The 21,359-nt window shown below is 49.2% G+C and overlaps 4 protein-coding genes, 1 long non-coding RNA gene and 1 other non-coding gene across 6 annotated transcripts; 2 read left to right on the top strand and 4 right to left on the bottom strand.

The window, feature by feature from the left end:
- Window positions 1–318: 318 nt before the first annotated feature.
- LOC120839047 (histone H3-like) lies at window positions 319–7,990 on the bottom strand. Its single transcript, XM_040209253.3, has 2 exons — window positions 7,768–7,990; window positions 319–803 (listed from the first exon to the last, which is right to left on the bottom strand). The coding sequence occupies exons 1-2, from the start codon at window positions 7,830–7,832 to the stop codon at window positions 320–322; spliced, it is 549 nt and encodes a 182-aa protein (XP_040065187.1). The 5' UTR covers window positions 7,833–7,990; the 3' UTR covers window position 319.
- Window positions 1,448–1,989, top strand: LOC120839054. The gene is made up of 3 exons (XR_005715230.2): window positions 1,448–1,462; window positions 1,602–1,832; window positions 1,897–1,989. It is a non-coding gene; the product is annotated as an uncharacterized LOC120839054 (long non-coding RNA).
- Window positions 7,991–8,111: 121 nt separating the features above from the next.
- Window positions 8,112–9,050, top strand: LOC115321495 (histone H1-III). Its single transcript, XM_029981715.3, has one exon. The coding sequence runs from the start codon at window positions 8,373–8,375 to the stop codon at window positions 8,991–8,993; it is 621 nt and encodes a 206-aa protein (XP_029837575.1). The 5' UTR covers window positions 8,112–8,372; the 3' UTR covers window positions 8,994–9,050.
- Window positions 9,051–17,688: 8,638 nt separating this feature from the next.
- On the bottom strand, window positions 17,689–17,807 carry LOC120837274. Its single transcript, XR_005714838.1, has one exon. It is a non-coding gene; the product is annotated as a 5S ribosomal RNA (ribosomal RNA).
- Window positions 17,808–18,012: 205 nt separating this feature from the next.
- Window positions 18,013–18,581, bottom strand: LOC120847618 (histone H4). Its single transcript, XM_042291151.1, has one exon. The coding sequence runs from the start codon at window positions 18,379–18,381 to the stop codon at window positions 18,070–18,072; it is 312 nt and encodes a 103-aa protein (XP_042147085.1). The 5' UTR covers window positions 18,382–18,581; the 3' UTR covers window positions 18,013–18,069.
- Window positions 18,582–20,696: 2,115 nt separating this feature from the next.
- Window positions 20,697–21,144, bottom strand: LOC120837248 (histone H2B). The gene has a single exon (XM_040206493.2). The coding sequence runs from the start codon at window positions 21,069–21,071 to the stop codon at window positions 20,697–20,699; it is 375 nt and encodes a 124-aa protein (XP_040062427.1). The 5' UTR covers window positions 21,072–21,144.
- Window positions 21,145–21,359: the final 215 nt, after the last annotated feature.

Below are 21,359 nucleotides of genomic sequence, written 5' to 3'. Positions count from 1 at the left end.
TGAACCCTGTAATGTCTCGGGAAAGGTTTTTTTCTTCTTTATTTATTTCATTCAACAACACTTTAGAAAACAAGGAACACATGAAGGAATCGTTGGAAGCAACTGCGAACGGAGCACTTGGCACAATGCAAACTAGTTCAAAATGGGAGAATAAATAGAAAGTACTCACAGCTTTTGAACTCCTGCACTTGGAACAAGTCAGCATCGGAGATTGAGACACGGGAGGACGTCGCTTTACACATGTCCGAAAAGCATGTCTGATGTGGCCCTGAAGAGGGCCGCTTTTGTGGCGTTGCCTGCCGCTTCCAAAAAAGCGACATTAAGCGCGTTCACCGCGGATGCGACGAGCCAGCTGGATGTCCTTAGGCATGATGGTTACCCGCTTGGCGTGGATGGCACAGAGGTTGGTGTCTTCGAAGAGACCGACCAAGTAGGCCTCGCTGGCCTCCTGCAGGGCCATTACAGCCGAGCTCTGGAAGCGGAGGTCCGTCTTGAAATCTTGCGCGATCTCCCGCACTAGCCTCTGGAAGGGCAGCTTGCGGATGAGCAGCTCAGTCGACTTCTGGTAACGACGAATCTCACGCAGCGCGACCGTGCCCGGCCTGTAGCGATGCGGCTTCTTGACTCCACCGGTTGCAGGAGCACTCTTCCGGGCGGCCTTCGTAGCCAGCTGCTTGCGCGGTGCTTTTCCTCCCGTGCTCTTGCGGGCGGTCTGCTTCGTACGGGCCATTCCGAAACGTTGGGACAATAAAACGAGAGAGCTAGCAAACAGCAACACACCTCGACTCCTGACGACCAACTGCCTCGTTCGTTCGTAAGCGTTGAAAAGGAAATTGTGTATAGGAAAAAGAGTCAAAGTTGTACGCGCACGAGGCGCATTTGTCACTGACTCTTGGGGGTGGGGTGAGGGGAGAATAGTGGGGGGTGAGTGGGTAGGACAGGGATAGAAATAGAAAAGGGGTTGGGCGTCAGGAAGGCTGTCTTACCGTCTCGCAGCTCGCCAGTTCTTTGTCCGATGAACGCGCTCAACTAATAGTGGGGGAAGGGAATAGGGGCTCCAGCTCTGGTGGCTGGCACCGCGCGGTGTCCGGAGATCAAGGCGATCTCCGGGGGCGACCGCGCCGTGGAGGGAGGCATCAACTTTGCTGCGCCGGCGCCTCGAAGAGACCGTCTCTTCGACGCGCGCCGGAGCTGTTATTCGGTTGTGGGGGGGGGGTACCGGAGCGCTCCCGACCCCCGCCGCCTGCGGGCGTCCTCAGCGCTCCCAGCGGGAGGGAGAAGAACCTCTCGGCCAGCCAGCCGCAGCCACCTGGTGGAGGGGCGGACAACTATCCTCTCCATGGCGCGTCTGGCAACCGAGGGGGGGAAAGGAGGTGCCCCCATCGTGTCGGGGAGGCCGACGCCGGTCGTCCGCCCGCGGCCTCCATCTTGCGCTCTCCTCTGGGTCCGGTTGGGAGAGGAGGTCGCTGTGCAGGCAGCTCGGTCTCTCCCTCCCATCTCCTGCAGCCCGGCTGTGCTTGTTCGTGTCGGGGAGGCCGGCCGCCGTCGTCCGCCCTCGGCCTCCATCTTGCGCTCTCCTCTGGGTCCGGTTGGGAGAGGAGGTCGCGGTGCAGGCAGCTCGGTCTCTCTCTCCCATCTCCTGCAGCCTGGCTGTGCTTGTTGGGGGCGAGGGGGCTCTTGCTTATCGCCTCTGCGGCCGGGTGCCGTTGTTCTCTGTCTAGCGTGGTCTTTTGTTTCCTCGTCGCCGGCCTGTCAAGTTCGCTCCGCGCCCGGTCGCCCGTGCGGCCGTCCGGTGCAGATTTCGCCGATGGTCGCTCTCCTACAGCACCGCGGTGAGTCCTGTGTTTACCAGGAAATCTATGAGTGCCCTGAGCGCCTTCTTTTTCCCTTGTGCAGGTCCTGTGGGTCTGAGGATTTCTTCCAGTGCTTCGGTTGGGAGCCCCAGTGAGCGGAAAGTCTCCAGCATCGTTTCCCGATCCTCGGAGTATTCCCGGCATTCCAGGATTGTGTGCTCGGCATCCCCGAGCTCTCCGCAGCTGTCGCAGTTCGGGTCGTCACGCCGTCTGAGCCTGTGCAGTTGTTCAGCTGTCCAGGCGCTCCCCGTGCGGAGTCTGTGCAAGATCGCCGCCGTCTGTCTTCCCAGAGAGCGGGGGATTTTGGCCGGTCTGTCTCCGGCTGCCAGGCGATCGTCCGGGTGCCGTGCCGCGATGTTCCTTGCGACCAGGAGCTTGGCATCGTCGAACTTTGCGACCCCGATCACCGGAACGCCTTCCCCGTCGTGTGCCCTGTCAGCCAGGGTGTCGGCCGCCTCGTTGCCTCCAATCCCGCAGTGCGCCGGCACCCATTGGAAGTTCAGGCAGTGGCCCTGCTCCGACAGACGTCCCGCCGTCATCGCAACTTTTCTGGCCAGTGGTGGGGCCCTCTCCAGCTCTGCCAGACGCGTCAGCGCTGCCCTCGAGTCCGAGCAGACAACGCAGCTCACTGGGTCCTCCGCCGTGTCTCCGATGTGGACGAGGGCAGCCACCGCAAGTCCCAGTGCCGCGAGCTCCGCCGTCGTGCTCGACGCGTGGAAGCCGAGCTTGCCGCTGAGACTCCGCCTGCCGTCTTCCAGCACCACTGCAGCCGTGGATGATCCGTCGGACGGCCGTACCGAGCCGTCTGTGTAGACTCCTTTGAAGCCCGGGTAGCTGTGCTCCAGATGGTGTTCGGTCAGCTGCCTCGCCACCGCAGCGTTTACTCTTCTTCGGGACGTCATCCCCTCTACTCCGAGGGCAACCCGGAGCGGCTCCGGGCCGTGATGCAGCGCTGGGAGTGGTGGCAGTGGTGGTGGTTTGCCTACGATCTCGTCCAGCCTGTGTAGCATCTGCCCCAGCTCCGACTCCGGTCTCCCTCGGATGCTCTGCAACAGTGACTTGGTTGACGTGCAGCCGCTCATTCGGATGAGGTGTCTCAACGCTCGATGCTCTAGCTGGTGCTCGACTGTGGCCGCGTTCGCCTCGACGAGTGTCGGCTGTGATGGTGCTCCCCTTGGGATCCCGAGGCAGATCCGCAGTGCCACCCTTTGGGCTCTTTCAAGCATCTCCAGGTGTCTCGGCATCAGTGAGGCCAGGGGGAGTGCGTAGAGGGGGCGTGACAGTACCAGGCCGTGATACAACTGCAACATCATGGTCTGTGATGTGCCCCACGAGTTGCCGCAGAGCCTCCGAAGGATATTAGTATGCTGCCGCATACCCCTCACCGCCTGGGTCGCCGCCGGTCCGAAGGATAACCGCGAGTCGAGCTGCATCCCCAGGTAAGTCATGATGTTCTTCTTGTTTACTTGCTTGTTGTTTATGAAGATTTTGGGCTGGAACCGTCTTGTTTTTTCCGCGTACTTCATGAAGTTAGTTTTTTCCGCGGATACTTCCAGTCCCAGCTGTTTGAGATGATAGACGACGTTGTTGAGGACTCGCTGGAGCTCCTCAACGGCCTTCTTTCTCTTGTACGGTGTTGAGACCGTCCACAGTGCCACATCGTCCGCGTAGACAGCCATGTTGATCTCGTGTTCCGAGTATTGGTCGCGTTGCATCCCCTGGGGTAGCGAGGAGACTGCCGCGCAGAAAAGGAGGGGGCTCAACACACTGCCCTGAGGGACACCTCCTGTTGTTGTTTTGGGTTGACTGCAGTGACCCCCCACCTTCACTCGCGATGTACGTCCGGCGAGAAAGGCCTTGATGTATTTGAGCGGCCGGCCGACAACTCCCAGCCGTCGCAGAGCTCCGGTGATTGTAGCGTGAGGGATGGCGTCAAAGGCTTGCTTGATGTCCAGCAGGATGACTACCGCCGACTCGCCGCACTCCCTCGCCTCCTCCAGTGAACTGATCAGATCCCCGATGGCGTCAGCTGTGCACCTTCCCGGTCTGAAGCCGGAGAAACAATCGGGCAGGGCGTGCGTTTCCTCGAGGTGGTAGAGGAGCCGTTTGTTTACCATTCTCTCCAACGTCTTGCCGAGGCAAGACGTCAGAGAGATCGGCCGGTACGATTTCGGGTCCTCGCCCGGCTTGCCCGGCTTGAGGAGTGGTATGATGGTGGCCTCCTTCCAGTCGTCGGGAATGTCCGCTGTGCGCCAGACTTCGTTGTAGATCTTGAGGAGAGAGGCGAGGGAGTCCGCGTCTAGGTTCTTGATTGCCTGCGACGTCACCCTGTCTGGTCCCGGCGCCGTGCGGCGCCTGGTCGTTGCATTGATTGCGTGTTTGAGTTCCCTGATGGTGAAGTCCTCGTCTGGGAACCTCATCGGGGGGGCGTGGTGGTACCTCATAGGTGCCCAGCCTGGTGGCTTGGGACCCAGCACAGGGCGGGCAGGGGTAGCCAGAAATATGTCGGCGAGGAGTTCTGCCATTTCTTCTTCTGTGAGCTGTAGTTTGGCTGCCATGCACAACACCGGGCGCGTCGGGCCGTCCGTCCTTGCCAGGGCCCTCGCCATCCTCCATGCTCTTCCAGAACCCTTCGGGTCGCCGAAGGAGGCGCAGAGGAGCTGCCATTGCCTTCTTGCCAGTTTTTTCCCGTGTCGCCTGAACTTCGCGTCCAGGCGCCGGTACTCCACGATGTCTCGTGTTGACTTTGTGCGCCAGGATCTCCTCTGCGCCTGCCTTCTTTGGGCTCGTAGTCTCACCCACTTGAGGTCAGGGTTTGGTCTGAAGCAGGGCACCGAGATGGATTTGGTAGACTCCTCGAGGGCCTCCTTTATCAGCTTGGTGGTGAGGGGTTGTCCCGAGGCGGCCGCTGCCTTTAGCCGACTCCGGTATTCGTCCCAGTTCGTTACTGAGCATCTCTTTTGGGGGGCGCGGCCTGGTTTTCCGATGATGATGGGTCGGTGGTCGCTGCCTCCGCTGTCCGGAGCCGGAGTTGCCGTAATCCTTAGTCCTCTTGTTGCCAGCGTGAGGTCTATGACGCTTTCATTCGCGCTAGGTCCCACGTATGTTGGGGTTCCTTGTGTTAAATTTACAAGGTCCAGATCGTCGAGGATCGCCTGTAGGGCCGCACCCCGCTGCGTCGTCCTCCCGTCCCCCCACGACTCACTGTGAGCGTTGAAATCCCCGCAGATTATGCCCTCGCTGTCCGTGGGGATGTATCTGCGTATCTCCTGCAATTCTCGAGGGTTCCATTGCGAGCCGGTGACCCGCGGGGGGACGTAGGCGGACACCACCACGATGGGGCGACCCTGTATGGTCACCGCCGCCGCCGCGTATTCTGCAAGCTCTCCGCAGAGATCGTCGAGGTTTATCCGGTACTGCGGTAGTTCGTTCTTGATGAGCAGGGCCGCGCGTGGGTGTGCTCCCGGTCTTGCAGCTCTGCTTGTGTACAGTGCATAACCCGATAGGTGAATTTTCTGGGCGGGGGCCTTGGGCTCTTGAATGGCGATAATTTGGTAGTTTTTGCTGATTCCGGGTCCCTCGTTGAGTAGTTTTAGCTCTTGGATGTGCGCCTGTATGCCGTTGATGTTCCACTGTAGTATGCTTGGTAGGAGTTGTTGGGTTTGGTTGATTCTAATTTTTTTAGGCATGATTGGGTTGGGGGTTTGAATGCTGGATTTGGGTGGATTTAGGTTGACACGAGGCGGCGGATTAATCGGGCTGACTCCTTCACGGCTTGGCCAGTTCCTTCCTCGAGTAGCGGTACCAGCGCGTCAACAATCTTCATTAGCTGTGCGACGAGCTCGTGCATTTTCTCCTGTCGCTCGTCGTGGCCCTTGCCCCCTTGAGTTGGCTTCTCCCCGCGCGGGTGGCTTCCCCTGTCGCTGTCTCCTTGGTGACGGCGCTCACCTCTCTCTCTCCTCCCTCGCGTCGGGGCTCCTCCTCTCCCGGGGGATTCCCTCGTTTGTTGTTGTTCTGGCAGCTGCTGCCTCGTCATCGCCTCTCCGGCCTTGCGCTCGCCGTCCGACCTTGGGGGAGAGGGTGTAGTTGTCTGCGCTGCTGCGCTTGTCACTCCGGTTGTGGGCGTGTCTCCCAGCTGCGTGGGAGAGGGAAGAGGTTCCGCTGGGGTCGATGGCCGGTCCCATCGGGTTCTCCGCCGTCTCGGTGGGCGCTGCGGTAGTCCCAGCGGGGGCGAAGTGGGCGGGGCCTCACAGTTCTCCCTCGGTCGGCGTCCCGTGCGGATCTCCTCCTCCGTGTCGTTGCTTTCGCCGGCGTCCCCGCGTCGTCCGCTTTGAGAGCCGTGCCTGTTCGCTCTGCCGCGGAGGGTCGGTGGGGGTCCTTTGCTCCAGACACTGGCCCGTGGCTGTAGTCCGCTTGCTTCTCTGGAGGCCGCGCTCCAGTCCCCTCCGTTCCGGGCCGCGATTTCTGCTGTCGCCTTGGCGTGCTGGTAGGCCGGACAGCTTCGGTCGAAGGCTCCGTGGGGGCTGCCGCAGTTTGGACAGGTGGGGTTCTGTGTGCTCGGCACCTCTCCCGTGCCTTGCTTTGCAGGTTGTGCAGGCCAGTTGGTCTGTGCACGCCGCGCGAAGGTGGCCCAGTCGCCCGCATCCTCCGCACTGAGTCGGCCTCGCCCTCGGCTCCAGGACCGGGAGGCGCATGCCCCAAAGTTCCACGTGCCGGGGGCGGGGGCCGTCGAAGTGCAGTTGCAGTTTCCTGCCCTTGTTGAAGACCCGGGTCTGCGTGATGGGTGCTGCCGCCTGCAGACCCCCCTGGATGTGGTTTTTCCTCGACGGGAAGCGAGGACGGACCACCCCCTGGGTTCCCCGTTGTGGGATGTGCAGGTGAGTGCGGACCGTGATGTTTTGGACGACTGTTGTCCGCAGAAGCTTTTCGATGGCCGCTGGTTCTTGTATGTCTACTGCCGCCACGTTTTTTCGTGTGTTTACACGAACAGCCGTCGCCTGTCCCTCGCTGGCGAGCGACAGTGCTCTGGCTATCAGTATTTTGTTTCCCATATGGAATTGTCCAGATCCTGGGAGGGGGTGGACTAATACCGTGGTAGTCTCTCCTCGTTGGAGCCTGGCCATCTGGGCTGCCACTTTCCCCTCCAGTGCCTCTTTCTGTTGAGGGGTCAGTTCGGGGTTTTTCTTCTTTTTCTTTTTTCCTCCTTGAGTTATCCATGGGCCTTCTTGGTCCAGGGAGTCCTCAGGTGCCTCGCTCGGCCTGCGCAGACCGGGGGGCTGGCCGTCTCGCGGTGACTCCTCATCGGGAATCTGGCCAGTGCTTTCCTCCGTCGGCGCAAGTGGGAGGTCCCCTTCCGTGCACTCGCTGACTCTGGGCTGCTCCTCGGCCTGATCGTCTCTGCACACCTCCAGGTCTCGGTCCAGTTCTGGGGGTTGTTGTTGTGCCTGCTCTTCTCTTGTTTTCCTCATTAGAAGATAGGCGATCGTGGTGAGGGCCCTCAGGCTGGGGCTGTACTGCTGCTGACCTGCTCGTGGAGAGCTTTGGTCGATGGGGTTCTCCGGGGCTGCCTGCGGCGTAGGTGCAGTCCGGCTCGGCGACGCTTCCTCGGGTGGCGGCCTGGTGGTGGTTTTCCCGGCTCCGCCTCCCCGCTTCTGCCGAGTGCGAGCCGCAACGGGCGACTCGCCTGGTTGCATCCTGTCGGCTTTCGCCGCGCCTGTCTATACTGTCAGCTACCGCCTCGTAAAGGCGAGGTAGCTGCCAGAGTGCTTGAGAGGTTGTGTTCTCAGTATTTTACAGGTGGAATTAGTAAATACTGGATTTTCTGGGGCTTTTGTTCCCGTGGTGATTTGGTTTATGGAGCTTAGGATCGTACGTCTGCTCACCTTGGCTCCTCAAACCGAACTCGACCAACTGCCTCAGCGCGAGTGGCGAAACTTCCTTCCCGACAAGGCCTCTCGGCCAATCAGAGAGCTTGTTCATTCTGGATGCTGTTTTGGGCAAGTTTCTTGCGAGGGACAGCGCACGTGGCTCGCTAGGACAATATTTCACGATTGAAGTGATCTAAACTTGTGGGGATAATGTGGAACCAACGTTAGAGCACAGAATCGAGCAAAAATTAGACTCCCAACCTTGTTATTTTAGAAACGGCACGGTTATAAACATTCGTTACCTTCTCCAGTGGGCCGCGCTCGCCTCTCGTCCAATCAGCGCGCTTGTTCATTCTTGGATGCTGTTTTGGGCGACTTTCTTGTGAGGGCCTATGCGCTTGGCTCCGTAAAATAATTTTTCTCGATCGAAGTAACTCAGACTTGTGAGGATAATGTGGAACCTATATTAGAGCACAGAATCGAGCAAAAATTAGACTCCAAACTTTGTTATTTTAGAAACGGCATGGTTACAAACATTCGTCACCTTCGAAGGGCTTCTCCCGGAGGTTCGCGCTCGCCTCTCTCGGCCAATGAGCGCTTGTTCTAGACGGTTTTTTTTTCAGTCTCTCTCTGCTTACGATTAGAGTGGGTCATGTCCGAAGAAGTGTCCGCTCCTGCTGGGGTCGCGGCCCCCGCTGCCCTCAAGAGCCCCAAAAAGGCTTCCACGAAAGTGTCCAAGGGAAAGGCAAAGGCCGTGCCAACGCATCCCAAGGTGTCCGCAATGGTGACAGCATCCATCAGTGCGCTTAAGGAACGTGGTGGTTCATCTCTACAAGCCATCAAGAAATACATGTCTGCCAACTACAAGGTGGACGTCGAGAAGCTGTCTCCTTTCATCCGCAAGTATCTCAAGTCTGCCGTGGCTGCGGGAGCATTGGTGCAGACCAAGGGCAAGGGAGCTACCGGATCGTTCAAGCTGTCAGCCAAGTCCGACAAGCCCTCACCTGCTGCTAGGAAGCCCAAAAAGGAGGCCGGTGCTGCAAAGAAGCGCCCAGCCTCGGCAACTGCCGGTGCGGCCAGGAAGAAGAAGCCCGGGACTGCCAAGAAGTCGCCCGCAAAGAGGGCCAAGTCGGCCAAGCCCAAGTCGGCCAAGCCGAAAAAGCCAAAGGCAGAGAAGAAGGCTGCAGCACCTAAGAGCCCCAAGAAACCCAAGGCAGCAAAAAAGACCCCTGCCAAGAAGCCGGCTGCAAAGAAGGCTTCCTCCAAGAAATAGGTCTTCTCCTGGATATCCAGAGCGAAAAACAAAACGGCCCTCATCAGGGCCATAATTCGTTTGCATATCGGGGGATATGCACTTGCGTGGCATGCAGCTCCCGTGTCTCTCGCCACCTCTCTGTTCCAGCCTCGGTAAGCTGATTCCTGCTCTTTTTCAATGTGCACGAGGCATACTTGGTGTTATATTATTGTTTGTTCCCCTGTTAGCAGCATTTTATCTTTGTGTGTGGTACTCGTGAAGTCGTGGAGGCCCGCTTCACGCTCGAGCCGCGATTCGATCGCCTAAGATCAGGCGAAAATAAAAACAAAAAAAAAACTACTCGCTTTAGAACAGTCTTTTTTTCTGTCCTCTTAGCGCACACCTTTTTTTTCGCGGCACACGAAATTAAGAATCTGTATCTACGTTTATTACTACCTCTTTTAAACTTAAATCGACCAGCCGCCCTGACCGCTTGAAAACTAGTTTTGGCTTCCAAGTAAGAGGTTAGATCGAAATATGAAGAAAAATAACTCCGTTTAAATTCAAATAATTTTTACACCTATTAGAGAAGTTCATTAGCTTTCGGAAAATATATACTTCGCTATGCGTAAAAATATTTTTCGTTGCGTTAGAGAGTGAAACAGGTCAAGCTGTAGAGTCCGGCGCGCGCTCGAGCCGCGATTCGATCGTCCAAGATCAGGCAAAAATTAAAGATAAAAAGAACTACTCGCTTCAGAAGAGTCTCTTTTTCTGTGCTCTTAGCGCACACGTTTTTTGAGCGGCACACAAAATTAAGAATCTGCATCTGCGTTTATTATTACCTTTTTAAACTCAAATCGACCATCCACCCAGAGCGCCCGAAAACTTGTTTTGCCTTCCAAGTAAGTGGTTAGATCAAAATATGAAGAAGAATAACTCCGTTTAAATTCAAATAATTTTGACACCTATTAGAGAAGTTCATTAGCTTTCGGAAAATATATACTTCGCTATGCGTAAAAATATTTTTCGTTGCGTTAGAGAGTGAAACAGGTCAAGCTGTAGAGTCCGGCGCGCGCTCGAGCCGCGATTCGATCGTCCAAGATCAGGCAAAAATTAAAGATAAAAAGAACTACTCGCTTCAGAAGAGTCTCTTTTTCTGTGCTCTTAGCGCACACGTTTTTTGAGCGGCACACAAAATTAAGAATCTGCATCTGCGTTTATTATTACCTTTTTAAACTCAAATCGACCATCCATCCAGAGCGCCCGAAAACTTGTTTTGCCTTCCAAGTAAGTGGTTAGATCAAAATATGAAGAATAACTCCGTTTAAATTCAAATAATTTTGACACCTATTAGAGAAGTTCATTAGCTTTCGGAAAATATATACTTCGCTATGCGTAAAAATATTTTTCGTTGCGTTAGAGAGTGAAACAGGTCAAGCTGTAGAGTCCGGCGCGCGCTCGAGCCGCGATTCGATCGTCCAAGATCAGGCAAAAATTAAAGATAAAAAGAACTACTCGCTTCAGAAGAGTCTCTTTTTCTGTGCTCTTAGCGCACACGTTTTTTGAGCGGCACACAAAATTAAGAATCTGCATCTGCGTTTATTATTACCTTCTTAAACTCAAATCGACCATCCACCCAGAGCGCCCGAAAACTTGTTTTGCCTTCCAAGTAAGTGGTTAGATCAAAATATGAAGAATAACTCCGTTTAAATTCAAATAATTTTGACACCTATTAGAGAAGTTCATTAGCTTTCGGAAAATATATACTTCGCTATGCGTAAAAATATTTTTCGTTGCGTTAGAGAGTGAAACAGGTCAAGCTGTAGAGTCCGGCGCGCGCTCGAGCCGCGATTCGATCGTCCAAGATCAGGCAAAAATTAAAGATAAAAAGAACTACTCGCTTCAGAAGAGTCTCTTTTTCTGTGCTCTTAGCGCACACGTTTTTTGAGCGGCACACAAAATTAAGAATCTGCATCTGCGTTTATTATTACCTTTTTAAACTCAAATCGACCATCCACCCAGAGCGCCCGAAAACTTGTTTTGCCTTCCAAGTAAGTGGTTAGATCGAAATATGAAGAAGAATAACTCCGTTTAAATTCAAATAATTTTGACACCTATTAGAGAAGTTCATTAGCTTTCGGAAAATATATACTTCGCTATGCGTAAAAATATTTTTCGTTGCGTTAGAGAGTGAAACAGGTCAAGCTGTAGAGTCCGGCGCGCGCTCGAGCCGCGATTCGATCGTCCAAGATCAGGCAAAAATTAAAGATAAAAAGAACTACTCGCTTCAGAAGAGTCTCTTTTTCTGTGCTCTTAGCGCACACGTTTTTTGAGCGGCACACAAAATTAAGAATCTGCATCTGCGTTTATTATTACCTTTTTAAACTCAAATCGACCATCCACCCAGAGCGCCCGAAAACTTGTTTTGCCTTCCAAGTAAGTGGTTAGATCAAAATATGAAGAAGAATAACTCCGTTTAAATTCAAATAATTTTGACACCTATTAGAGAAGTTCATTAGCTTTCGGAAAATATATACTTCGCTATGCGTAAAAATATTTTTCGTTGCGTTAGAGAGTGAAACAGGTCAAGCTGTAGAGTCCGGCGCGCGCTCGAGCCGCGATTCGATCGTCCAAGATCAGGCAAAAATTAAAGATAAAAAGAACTACTCGCTTCAGAAGAGTCTCTTTTTCTGTGCTCTTAGCGCACACGTTTTTTGAGCGGCACACAAAATTAAGAATCTGCATCTGCGTTTATTATTACCTTTTTAAACTCAAATCGACCATCCATCCAGAGCGCCCGAAAACTTGTTTTGCCTTCCAAGTAAGTGGTTAGATCAAAATATGAAAAATAACTCCGTTTAAATTCAAATAATTTTGACACCTATTAGAGAAGTTCATTAGCTTTCGGAAAATATATACTTCGCTATGCGTAAAAATATTTTTCGTTGCGTTAGAGAGTGAAACAGGTCAAGCTGTAGAGTCCGGCGCGCGCTCGAGCCGCGATTCGATCGTCCAAGATCAGGCAAAAATTAAAGATAAAAAGAACTACTCGCTTCAGAAGAGTCTCTTTTTCTGTGCTCTTAGCGCACACGTTTTTTGAGCGGCACACAAAATTAAGAATCTGCATCTGCGTTTATTATTACCTTTTTAAACTCAAATCGACCATCCACCCAGAGCGCCCGAAAACTTGTTTTGCCTTCCAAGTAAGTGGTTAGATCAAAATATGAAGAAGAATAACTCCGTTTAAATTCAAATAATTTTGACACCTATTAGAGAAGTTCATTAGCTTTCGGAAAATATATACTTCGCTATGCGTAAAAATATTTTTCGTTGCGTTAGAGAGTGAAACAGGTCAAGCTGTAGAGTCCGGCGCGCGCTCGAGCCGCGATTCGATCGTCCAAGATCAGGCAAAAATTAAAGATAAAAAGAACTACTCGCTTCAGAAGAGTCTCTTTTTCTGTGCTCTTAGCGCACACGTTTTTTGAGCGGCACACAAAATTAAGAATCTGCATCTGCGTTTATTATTACCTTTTTAAACTCAAATCGACCATCCATCCAGAGCGCCCGAAAACTTGTTTTGCCTTCCAAGTAAGTGGTTAGATCAAAATATGAAGAATAACTCCGTTTAAATTCAAATAATTTTGACACCTATTAGAGAAGTTCATTAGCTTTCGGAAAATATATACTTCGCTATGCGTAAAAATATTTTTCGTTGCGTTAGAGAGTGAAACAGGTCAAGCTGTAGAGTCCGGCGCGCGCTCGAGCCGCGATTCGATCGTCCAAGATCAGGCAAAAATTAAAGATAAAAAGAACTACTCGCTTCAGAAGAGTCTCTTTTTCTGTGCTCTTAGCGCACACGTTTTTTGAGCGGCACACAAAATTAAGAATCTGCATCTGCGTTTATTATTACCTTTTTAAACTCAAATCGACCATCCACCCAGAGCGCCCGAAAACTTGTTTTGCCTTCCAAGTAAGTGGTTAGATCGAAATATGAAGAAGAATAACTCCGTTTAAATTCAAATAATTTTGACACCTATTAGAGAAGTTCATTAGCTTTCGGAAAATATATACTTCGCTATGCGTAAAAATATTTTTCGTTGCGTTAGAGAGTGAAACAGGTCAAGCTGTAGAGTCCGGCGCGCGCTCGAGCCGCGATTCGATCGTCCAAGATCAGGCAAAAATTAAAGATAAAAAGAACTACTCGCTTCAGAAGAGTCTCTTTTTCTGTGCTCTTAGCGCACACGTTTTTTGAGCGGCACACAAAATTAAGAATCTGCATCTGCGTTTATTATTACCTTTTTAAACTCAAATCGACCATCCATCCAGAGCGCCCGAAAACTTGTTTTGCCTTCCAAGTAAGTGGTTAGATCAAAATATGAAGAATAACTCCGTTTAAATTCAAATAATTTTGACACCTATTAGAGAAGTTCATTAGCTTTCGGAAAATATATACTTCGCTATGCGTAAAAATATTTTTCGTTGCGTTAGAGAGTGAAACAGGTCAAGCTGTAGAGTCCGGCGCGCGCTCGAGCCGCGATTCGATCGTCCAAGATCAGGCAAAAATTAAAGATAAAAAGAACTACTCGCTTCAGAAGAGTCTCTTTTTCTGTGCTCTTAGCGCACACGTTTTTTGAGCGGCACACAAAATTAAGAATCTGCATCTGCGTTTATTATTACCTTTTTAAACTCAAATCGACCATCCACCCAGAGCGCCCGAAAACTTGTTTTGCCTTCCAAGTAAGTGGTTAGATCAAAATATGAAGAAGAATAACTCCGTTTAAATTCAAATAATTTTGACACCTATTAGAGAAGTTCATTAGCTTTCGGAAAATATATACTTCGCTATGCGTAAAAATATTTTTCGTTGCGTTAGAGAGTGAAACAGGTCAAGCTGTAGAGTCCGGCGCGCGCTCGAGCCGCGATTCGATCGTCCAAGATCAGGCAAAAATTAAAGATAAAAAGAACTACTCGCTTCAGAAGAGTCTCTTTTTCTGTGCTCTTAGCGCACACGTTTTTTGAGCGGCACACAAAATTAAGAATCTGCATCTGCGTTTATTATTACCTTTTTAAACTCAAATCGACCATCCATCCAGAGCGCCCGAAAACTTGTTTTGCCTTCCAAGTAAGTGGTTAGATCAAAATATGAAGAATAACTCCGTTTAAATTCAAATAATTTTGACACCTATTAGAGAAGTTCATTAGCTTTCGGAAAATATATACTTCGCTATGCGTAAAAATATTTTTCGTTGCGTTAGAGAGTGAAACAGGTCAAGCTGTAGAGTCCGGCGCGCGCTCGAGCCGCGATTCGATCGTCCAAGATCAGGCAAAAATTAACGATAAAAAGAACTACTCGCTTCAGAAGAGTCTCTTTTTCTGTGCTCTTAGCGCACACGTTTTTTGAGCGGCACACAAAATTAAGAATCTGCATCTGCGTTTATTATTACCTTTTTAAACTCAAATCGACCATCCACCCAGAGCGCCCGAAAACTTGTTTTGCCTTCCAAGTAAGTGGTTAGATCAAAATATGAAGAAGAATAACTCCGTTTAAATTCAAATAATTTTGACACCTATTAGAGAAGTTCATTAGCTTTCGGAAAATATATACTTCGCTATGCGTAAAAATATTTTTCGTTGCGTTAGAGAGTGAAACAGGTCAAGCTGTAGAGTCCGGCGCGCGCTCGAGCCGCGATTCGATCGTCCAAGATCAGGCAAAAATTAAAGATAAAAAGAACTACTCGCTTCAGAAGAGTCTCTTTTTCTGTGCTCTTAGCGCACACGTTTTTTGAGCGGCACACAAAATTAAGAATCTGCATCTGCGTTTATTATTACCTTTTTAAACTCAAATCGACCATCCACCCAGAGCGCCCGAAAACTTGTTTTGCCTTCCAAGTAAGTGGTTAGATCGAAATATGAAGAAGAATAACTCCGTTTAAATTCAAATAATTTTGACACCTATTAGAGAAGTTCATTAGCTTTCGGAAAATATATACTTCGCTATGCGTAAAAATATTTTTCGTTGCGTTAGAGAGTGAAACAGGTCAAGCTGTAGAGTCCGGCGCGCGCTCGAGCCGCGATTCGATCGTCCAAGATCAGGCAAAAATTAAAGATAAAAAGAACTACTCGCTTCAGAAGAGTCGCTTTTTCTGTGCTCTTAGCGCACACGTTTTTTGAGCGGCACACAAAATTAAGAATCTGCATCTGCGTTTATTATTACCTTTTTAAACTCAAATCGACCATCCATCCAGAGCGCCCGAAAACTTGTTTTGCCTTCCAAGTAAGTGGTTAGATCAAAATATGAAGAATAACTCCGTTTAAATTCAAATAATTTTGACACCTATTAGAGAAGTTCATTAGCTTTCGGAAAATATATACTTCGCTATGCGTAAAAATATTTTTCGTTGCGTTAGAGAGTGAAACAGGTCAAGCTGTAGAGTCCGGCGCGCGCTCGAGCCGCGATTCGATCGTCCAAGATCAGGCAAAAATTAAAGATAAAAAGAACTACTCGCTTCAGAAGAGTCTCTTTTTCTGTGCTCTTAGCGCACACGTTTTTTGAGCGGCACACAAAATTAAGAATCTGCATCTGCGTTTATTATTACCTTTTTAAACTCAAATCGACCATCCACCCAGAGCGCCCGAAAACTTGTTTTGCCTTCCAAGTAAGTGGTTAGATCGAAATATGAAGAAGAATAACTCCGTTTAAATTCAAATAATTTTGACACCTATTAGAGAAGTTCATTAGCTTTCGGAAAATATATACTTCGCTATGCGTAAAAATATTTTTCGTTGCGTTAGAGAGTGAAACAGGTCAAGCTGTAGAGTCCGGCGCGCGCTCGAGCCGCGATTCGATCGTCCAAGATCAGGCAAAAATTAAAGATAAAAAGAACTACTCGCTTCAGAAGAGTCTCTTTTTCTGTGCTCTTAGCGCACACGTTTTTTGAGCGGCACACAAAATTAAGAATCTGCATCTGCGTTTATTATTACCTTTTTAAACTCAAATCGACCATCCACCCAGAGCGCCCGAAAACTTGTTTTGCCTTCCAAGTAAGTGGTTAGATCGAAATATGAAGAAGAATAACTCCGTTTAAATTCAAATAATTTTGACACCTATTAGAGAAGTTCATTAGCTTTCGGAAAATATATACTTCGCTATGCGTAAAAATATTTTTCGTTGCGTTAGAGAGTGAAACAGGTCAAGCTGTAGAGTCCGGCGCGCGCTCGAGCCGCGATTCGATCGTCCAAGATCAGGCAAAAATTAAAGATAAAAAGAACTACTCGCTTCAGAAGAGTCTCTTTTTCTGTGCTCTTAGCGCACACGTTTTTTTAGCGGCACACAAAATTAAGAATCTGCATCTGCGTTTATTATTACCTTTTTAAACTCAAATCGACCATCCACCCAGAGCGCCCGAAAACTTGTTTTGCCTTCCAAGTAAGTGGTTAGATCAAAATATGAAGAAGAATAACTCCGTTTAAATTCAAATAATTTTGACACCTATTAGAGAAGTTCATTAGCTTTCGGAAAATATATACTTCGCTATGCGTAAAAATATTTTTCGTTGCGTTAGAGAGTGAAACAGGTCAAGCTGTAGAGTCCGGCGCGCGCTCGAGCCGCGATTCGATCGTCCAAGATCAGGCAAAAATTAAAGATAAAAAGAACTACTCGCTTCAGAAGAGTCTCTTTTTCTGTGCTCTTAGCGCACACGTTTTTTGAGCGGCACACAAAATTAAGAATCTGCATCTGCGTTTATTATTACCTTTTTAAACTCAAATCGACCATCCACCCAGAGCGCCCGAAAACTTGTTTTGCCTTCCAAGTAAGTGGTTAGATCGAAATATGAAGAAGAATAACTCCGTTTAAATTCAAATAATTTTGACACCTATTAGAGAAGTTCATTAGCTTTCGGAAAATATATACTTCGCTATGCGTAAAAATATTTTTCGTTGCGTTAGAGAGTGAAACAGGTCAAGCTGTAGAGTCCGGCGCGCGCTCGAGCCGCGATTCGATCGTCCAAGATCAGGCAAAAATTAAAGATAAAAAGAACTACTCGCTTCAGAAGAGTCTCTTTTTCTGTGCTCTTAGCGCACACGTTTTTTGACCAGCACACAAAATTAAGATTCTGCATCTGCGTTTATTATTACCTTTTTAAACTCAAATCGACCATCCACCCAGAGCGCCCGAAAACTTGTTTTGCCTTCCAAGTAAGTGGTTAGATCGAAATATGAAGAAGAATAACTCCGTTTAAATTCAAATAATTTTGACACCTATTAGAGAAGTTCATTAGCTTTCGGAAAATATATACTTCGCTATGCGTAAAAATATTTTTCGTTGCGTTAGAGAGTGAAACAGGTCAAGCTGTAGAGTCCGGCGCGCGCTCGAGCCGCGATTCGATCGTCCAAGATCAGGCAAAAATTAAAGATAAAAAGAACTACTCGCTTCAGAAGAGTCTCTTTTTCTGTGCTCTTAGCGCACACGTTTTTTTAGCGGCACACAAAATTAAGAATCTGCATCTGCGTTTATTATTACCTTTTTAAACTCAAATCGACCATCCACCCAGAGCGCCCGAAAACTTGTTTTGCCTTCCAAGTAAGTGGTTAGATCAAAATATGAAGAAGAATAACTCCGTTTAAATTCAAATAATTTTTACACCTATTAGAGAAGTTCATTAGCTTTCAGAAAATATAAGAACTGGTACAAAAGGACACAACCCTCCAAGAGAGCAGAAAAAAAAATGAAAAATGCCATCAGCACTCCGTGTTCCCAGGTGGTCACCCTCCCAAGTACTGACGGAGCCCGATGCTGCTTAGCTTCGGTGATCGGACGAGAACCGGCGTATTCAGCATGGTATGGCCGATGGCAGGTACTAGGGCAACGAATGTTCGACTGCTGCCTGAGAAGATTGGTACACTCGGCTGTGGCGCACAAAATGGTAGAGACCCGCGGCAAAACAACACTCATGACAAAAGAGGAATCACTCACCCAAAGCAGTGCTTGTTTTCAGGATTACAGAGAGACACGGGAGGGAGGCGTTGGAATGAAAACCCGTTTCCAAGATAGATCGGTACTGGTTTGGCCCTGAAAAGGGCCGTTTTCGATGTGTGTCCGACGGCGAGACGGCTGTTAACCACCGAAACCATAGAGGGTACGGCCTTGCCTCTTGAGGGCGTACACCACATCCATGGCCGTCACGGTCTTCCTCTTGGCGTGCTCGGTGTAGGTGACGGCATCGCGAATGACGTTCTCCAGGAAGACCTTGAGGACGCCGCGGGTCTCTTCATAGATGAGGCCGGAAATGCGCTTGACACCACCGCGGCGGGCTAGGCGACGGATTGCAGGCTTGGTGATCCCCTGGATGTTATCGCGAAGAACCTTGCGATGGCGCTTGGCACCACCCTTGCCCAGGCCCTTGCCGCCCTTGCCTCTTCCAGACATGTTTGCTGCAAAAACAGGGACGGAAAACACGACCGCACCGTTCGCCTACTTCAACAAAGACTGGCGGCAATGCTCTACGGGTCCGACCAAGTGAACCCACGACGGCCTCCTCCTCTCCCGCCGACGAATGGGAGCAGTCCTGCAGCTTCGTATTGTGGCCGACAGGTGGCTGCGCACTGGAAGCAAGCGTGTGTTGATGAAATGCATGGCTTTAGCAAAGGCATTCATACACCTCGCCCGTTTTGAGTCTTCATAGTTGTATGTGCAAAACATTGTTTTTTCTAGGTTCCAGGAGATATATATTTTAGCGGGATTAAGATTCGTTTTCGCTAAGTCAATGGGAGAAACATGTCAACTCAGGAGTGCCGAGCTTTGCACCGATGCAGCTAGTCAAGGGCCCGTTTTCACATGCGAATAAAAAAGAGTTTTATAAACGTTCGAGCAATCTATTCATCGGAACTTGTACAAGACACACTCTTCTCACGGCACACAAAAATTAAAGTTTCTTATCACTGGCGTTTTTAAGCGCGCAGTGCAATTCACCGCCATGGTGAGCCGGGTCGACAGCAAGTTGGGTCACCCAAGAACACAGTTTGATCAAAATATTGACTTATATAAAAGGGTCCGGTTTTAAGTGCTCATTACACGGGACGAAAAGTCTTTTTGGCTGGCAGAAAATTTGATACTGAAAAACTTTTTACCAAGCCTTCGGTCTGTTAAGAAGCAAAACCTGCCACCCGAAAGCGGCCAGTTCGTGCCGCTGCCGCGAATCGCGCAAATGAAGTAAAGTAATAAAACAATTTCGTCTAAATTCAAATGCTTTTTACACCTACCGAAGAATTTCATTAGCTTTCAGAAAATATACACTTCGGTAAGCGTAAAGATATTTTTCGTTGCGTTAGAGAGCGAAACAGGCGAAGCCGTAGGGCCGGCTTCGCGCTCGGGCCGGAATTCGATCGTCCAAGATCAGGCAAAAATTAAAAATAAAAAAAAAACTACTCGCTTTAGAAGAGTCTCTCTTTCTGTGCTCTTAGCGCACACCTTTTTTTAGCGGCACACGAAATTAAGAATCTGTAGCTACGTTTTTTATTACCTTTTTTAAGCTTAAATCGACCAGCCGCTCTTAGCGCCCGAAAACTAGTTTCGGCTTCCAAGTAAGCGGTTAGATCGAAATATGAAGAAGAATAACTCCGTTTCAATTCAAATGCTTTTTACACCTATTGAAGAAGTTTATTAGCTTTCAGAAAATATATACTTCGATATGCGTAAAAATATTTTTCGTTGCGTTAGAGAGTGAAACAGGTGAAGTTGTAGAGTCCGGCGCGCGCTCGAGCCGCGATTCGATCGTCTAGGATCAGGCAAAAATTAGAAATAAAAAGAACTACTCGCTTTAGAAAAATCTCTTTTTCTGTGCTTTTAACGCACACTTTTCTCTAGCGGCACACAAAATTAAGAGTCTTTATCTAGCTTTTTTTAAACTTAAATCGACCAGCCACCCAGAGCGCCCGAAAACTAGATTTGGCTTCCAAGTAAGTGGTTAGATCAATATATGAACAAAAATAACTCTGTTTAAAATCAAACGCTTCCTACACCTATTGGAGAAGTTCATTAGCTTTCGGAAAATATATATTTCGATATGCGTAAAAATATTTTTCGTTGCGTTAGAGAGGGAAACATGTGAAGCTGTAGAGTCCGGCGCGCGCTCGTGCCGCGATTCGATCGTCTAAGATCAGGCAAAAATAAAAATAAAAGTACTCGCCTTAAAAGAGTTTCTCTTTTTTCTGCTGTTAGTACACACTTTTCTTTCGCGGCACACGAGATTAAAAGCCTGTATCTACGTTTATCATTGCATTTTTTAAACTTAAAATAAGAACACTCGAATTTAAAAGCAAGTTATTTGATACAACCGTGGCTCTAAAAAGAAAAACGCTGCAACTCGAAAACACAACACTTTGGAGTATGGGCTCCCAACGGCTAAAAACCACGCGAATATATCCTTTACATACGCGAGCGATGTGCAATATTTAGGAAGGTCACTCGTGCCCTCAAAAGCAATGAAATACAATGTTTTTTTTCACCGAAACAAAATTAACGACATCCGACTGTGGCTACAAGAAGCCAAGTTCGACTGCACAACAAGAAAAAAGACATACTCTTTGCAAACATGCGCGATGCAGAAGCACTGGGTACTCACATATTTCTTGAAAAGAGAGACACGGGAGTTGGAAGTCATCGAGAGACGGCCGTTTTGCAGGGATGAGTATGGCCCTCAAAAGGGCCGTTTGTACATACAGCAGGGAGATAGCTCCTGGGTGTTATTTGGAACTGGTGTACTTGGTGACAGCCTTGGTGCCCTCGGACACCGCATGCTTTGCCAGTTCACCCGGCAGCAGGAGCCTCACAGCTGTCTGGATCTCCCGACTCGTGATGGTCGAGCGCTTGTTGTAGTGAGCCAGCCGAGACGACTCTGCTGCGATGCGCTCGAAGATGTCGTTCACGAAGCTGTTCATGATCGACATGGCCTTGCTGGACACTCCGGTGTCGGGATGGACCTGTTTGAGCACCTTGTAGATGTAGATGCTGAAGCTCTCCTTCCTCTTGCGCCTCTTCTTCTTCTTGTCGGTGGCACGCACATTTTTCTGTGCCTTGCCCGCCTTCTTCACTGCTTTTCCGCTCGGTTGGGGGGGCATCCTCGCGCGACTTGTCTTCGGGAGAAGATCGACGTTGTTACTCGCAAAAAGATGGCGAAACAACAACTGGGGCAACCTGAAATTTTGAGAGAGAGAGAGAGAGAAGTCTTGCAAAAGAGGAAAAACCATCGTTGGAGTTACAGCCATGGGCCGAACGGTCATCGTTGGATTGGGAGGAAGGGAAGGGGATAAAAGCTGATAGAAGAAAAAAATTGTGAAAAAAAGAGAGAGGGGGGTTGTTTCGCCAAAGCCGACAAGCGGGGCGCGAGGAGCCACAGAAAGTGGCTG

This window comes from Ixodes scapularis, unplaced genomic scaffold (genome assembly GCF_016920785.2).
Source record: "Ixodes scapularis isolate PalLabHiFi unplaced genomic scaffold, ASM1692078v2 PGA_scaffold22__2_contigs__length_789307, whole genome shotgun sequence".
Taxonomy (NCBI): domain Eukaryota; kingdom Metazoa; phylum Arthropoda; class Arachnida; order Ixodida; family Ixodidae; genus Ixodes; species Ixodes scapularis.
Note: the sequence above shows the minus strand (reverse complement) of the source record. Positions and strands in the feature narration are given on the sequence as shown.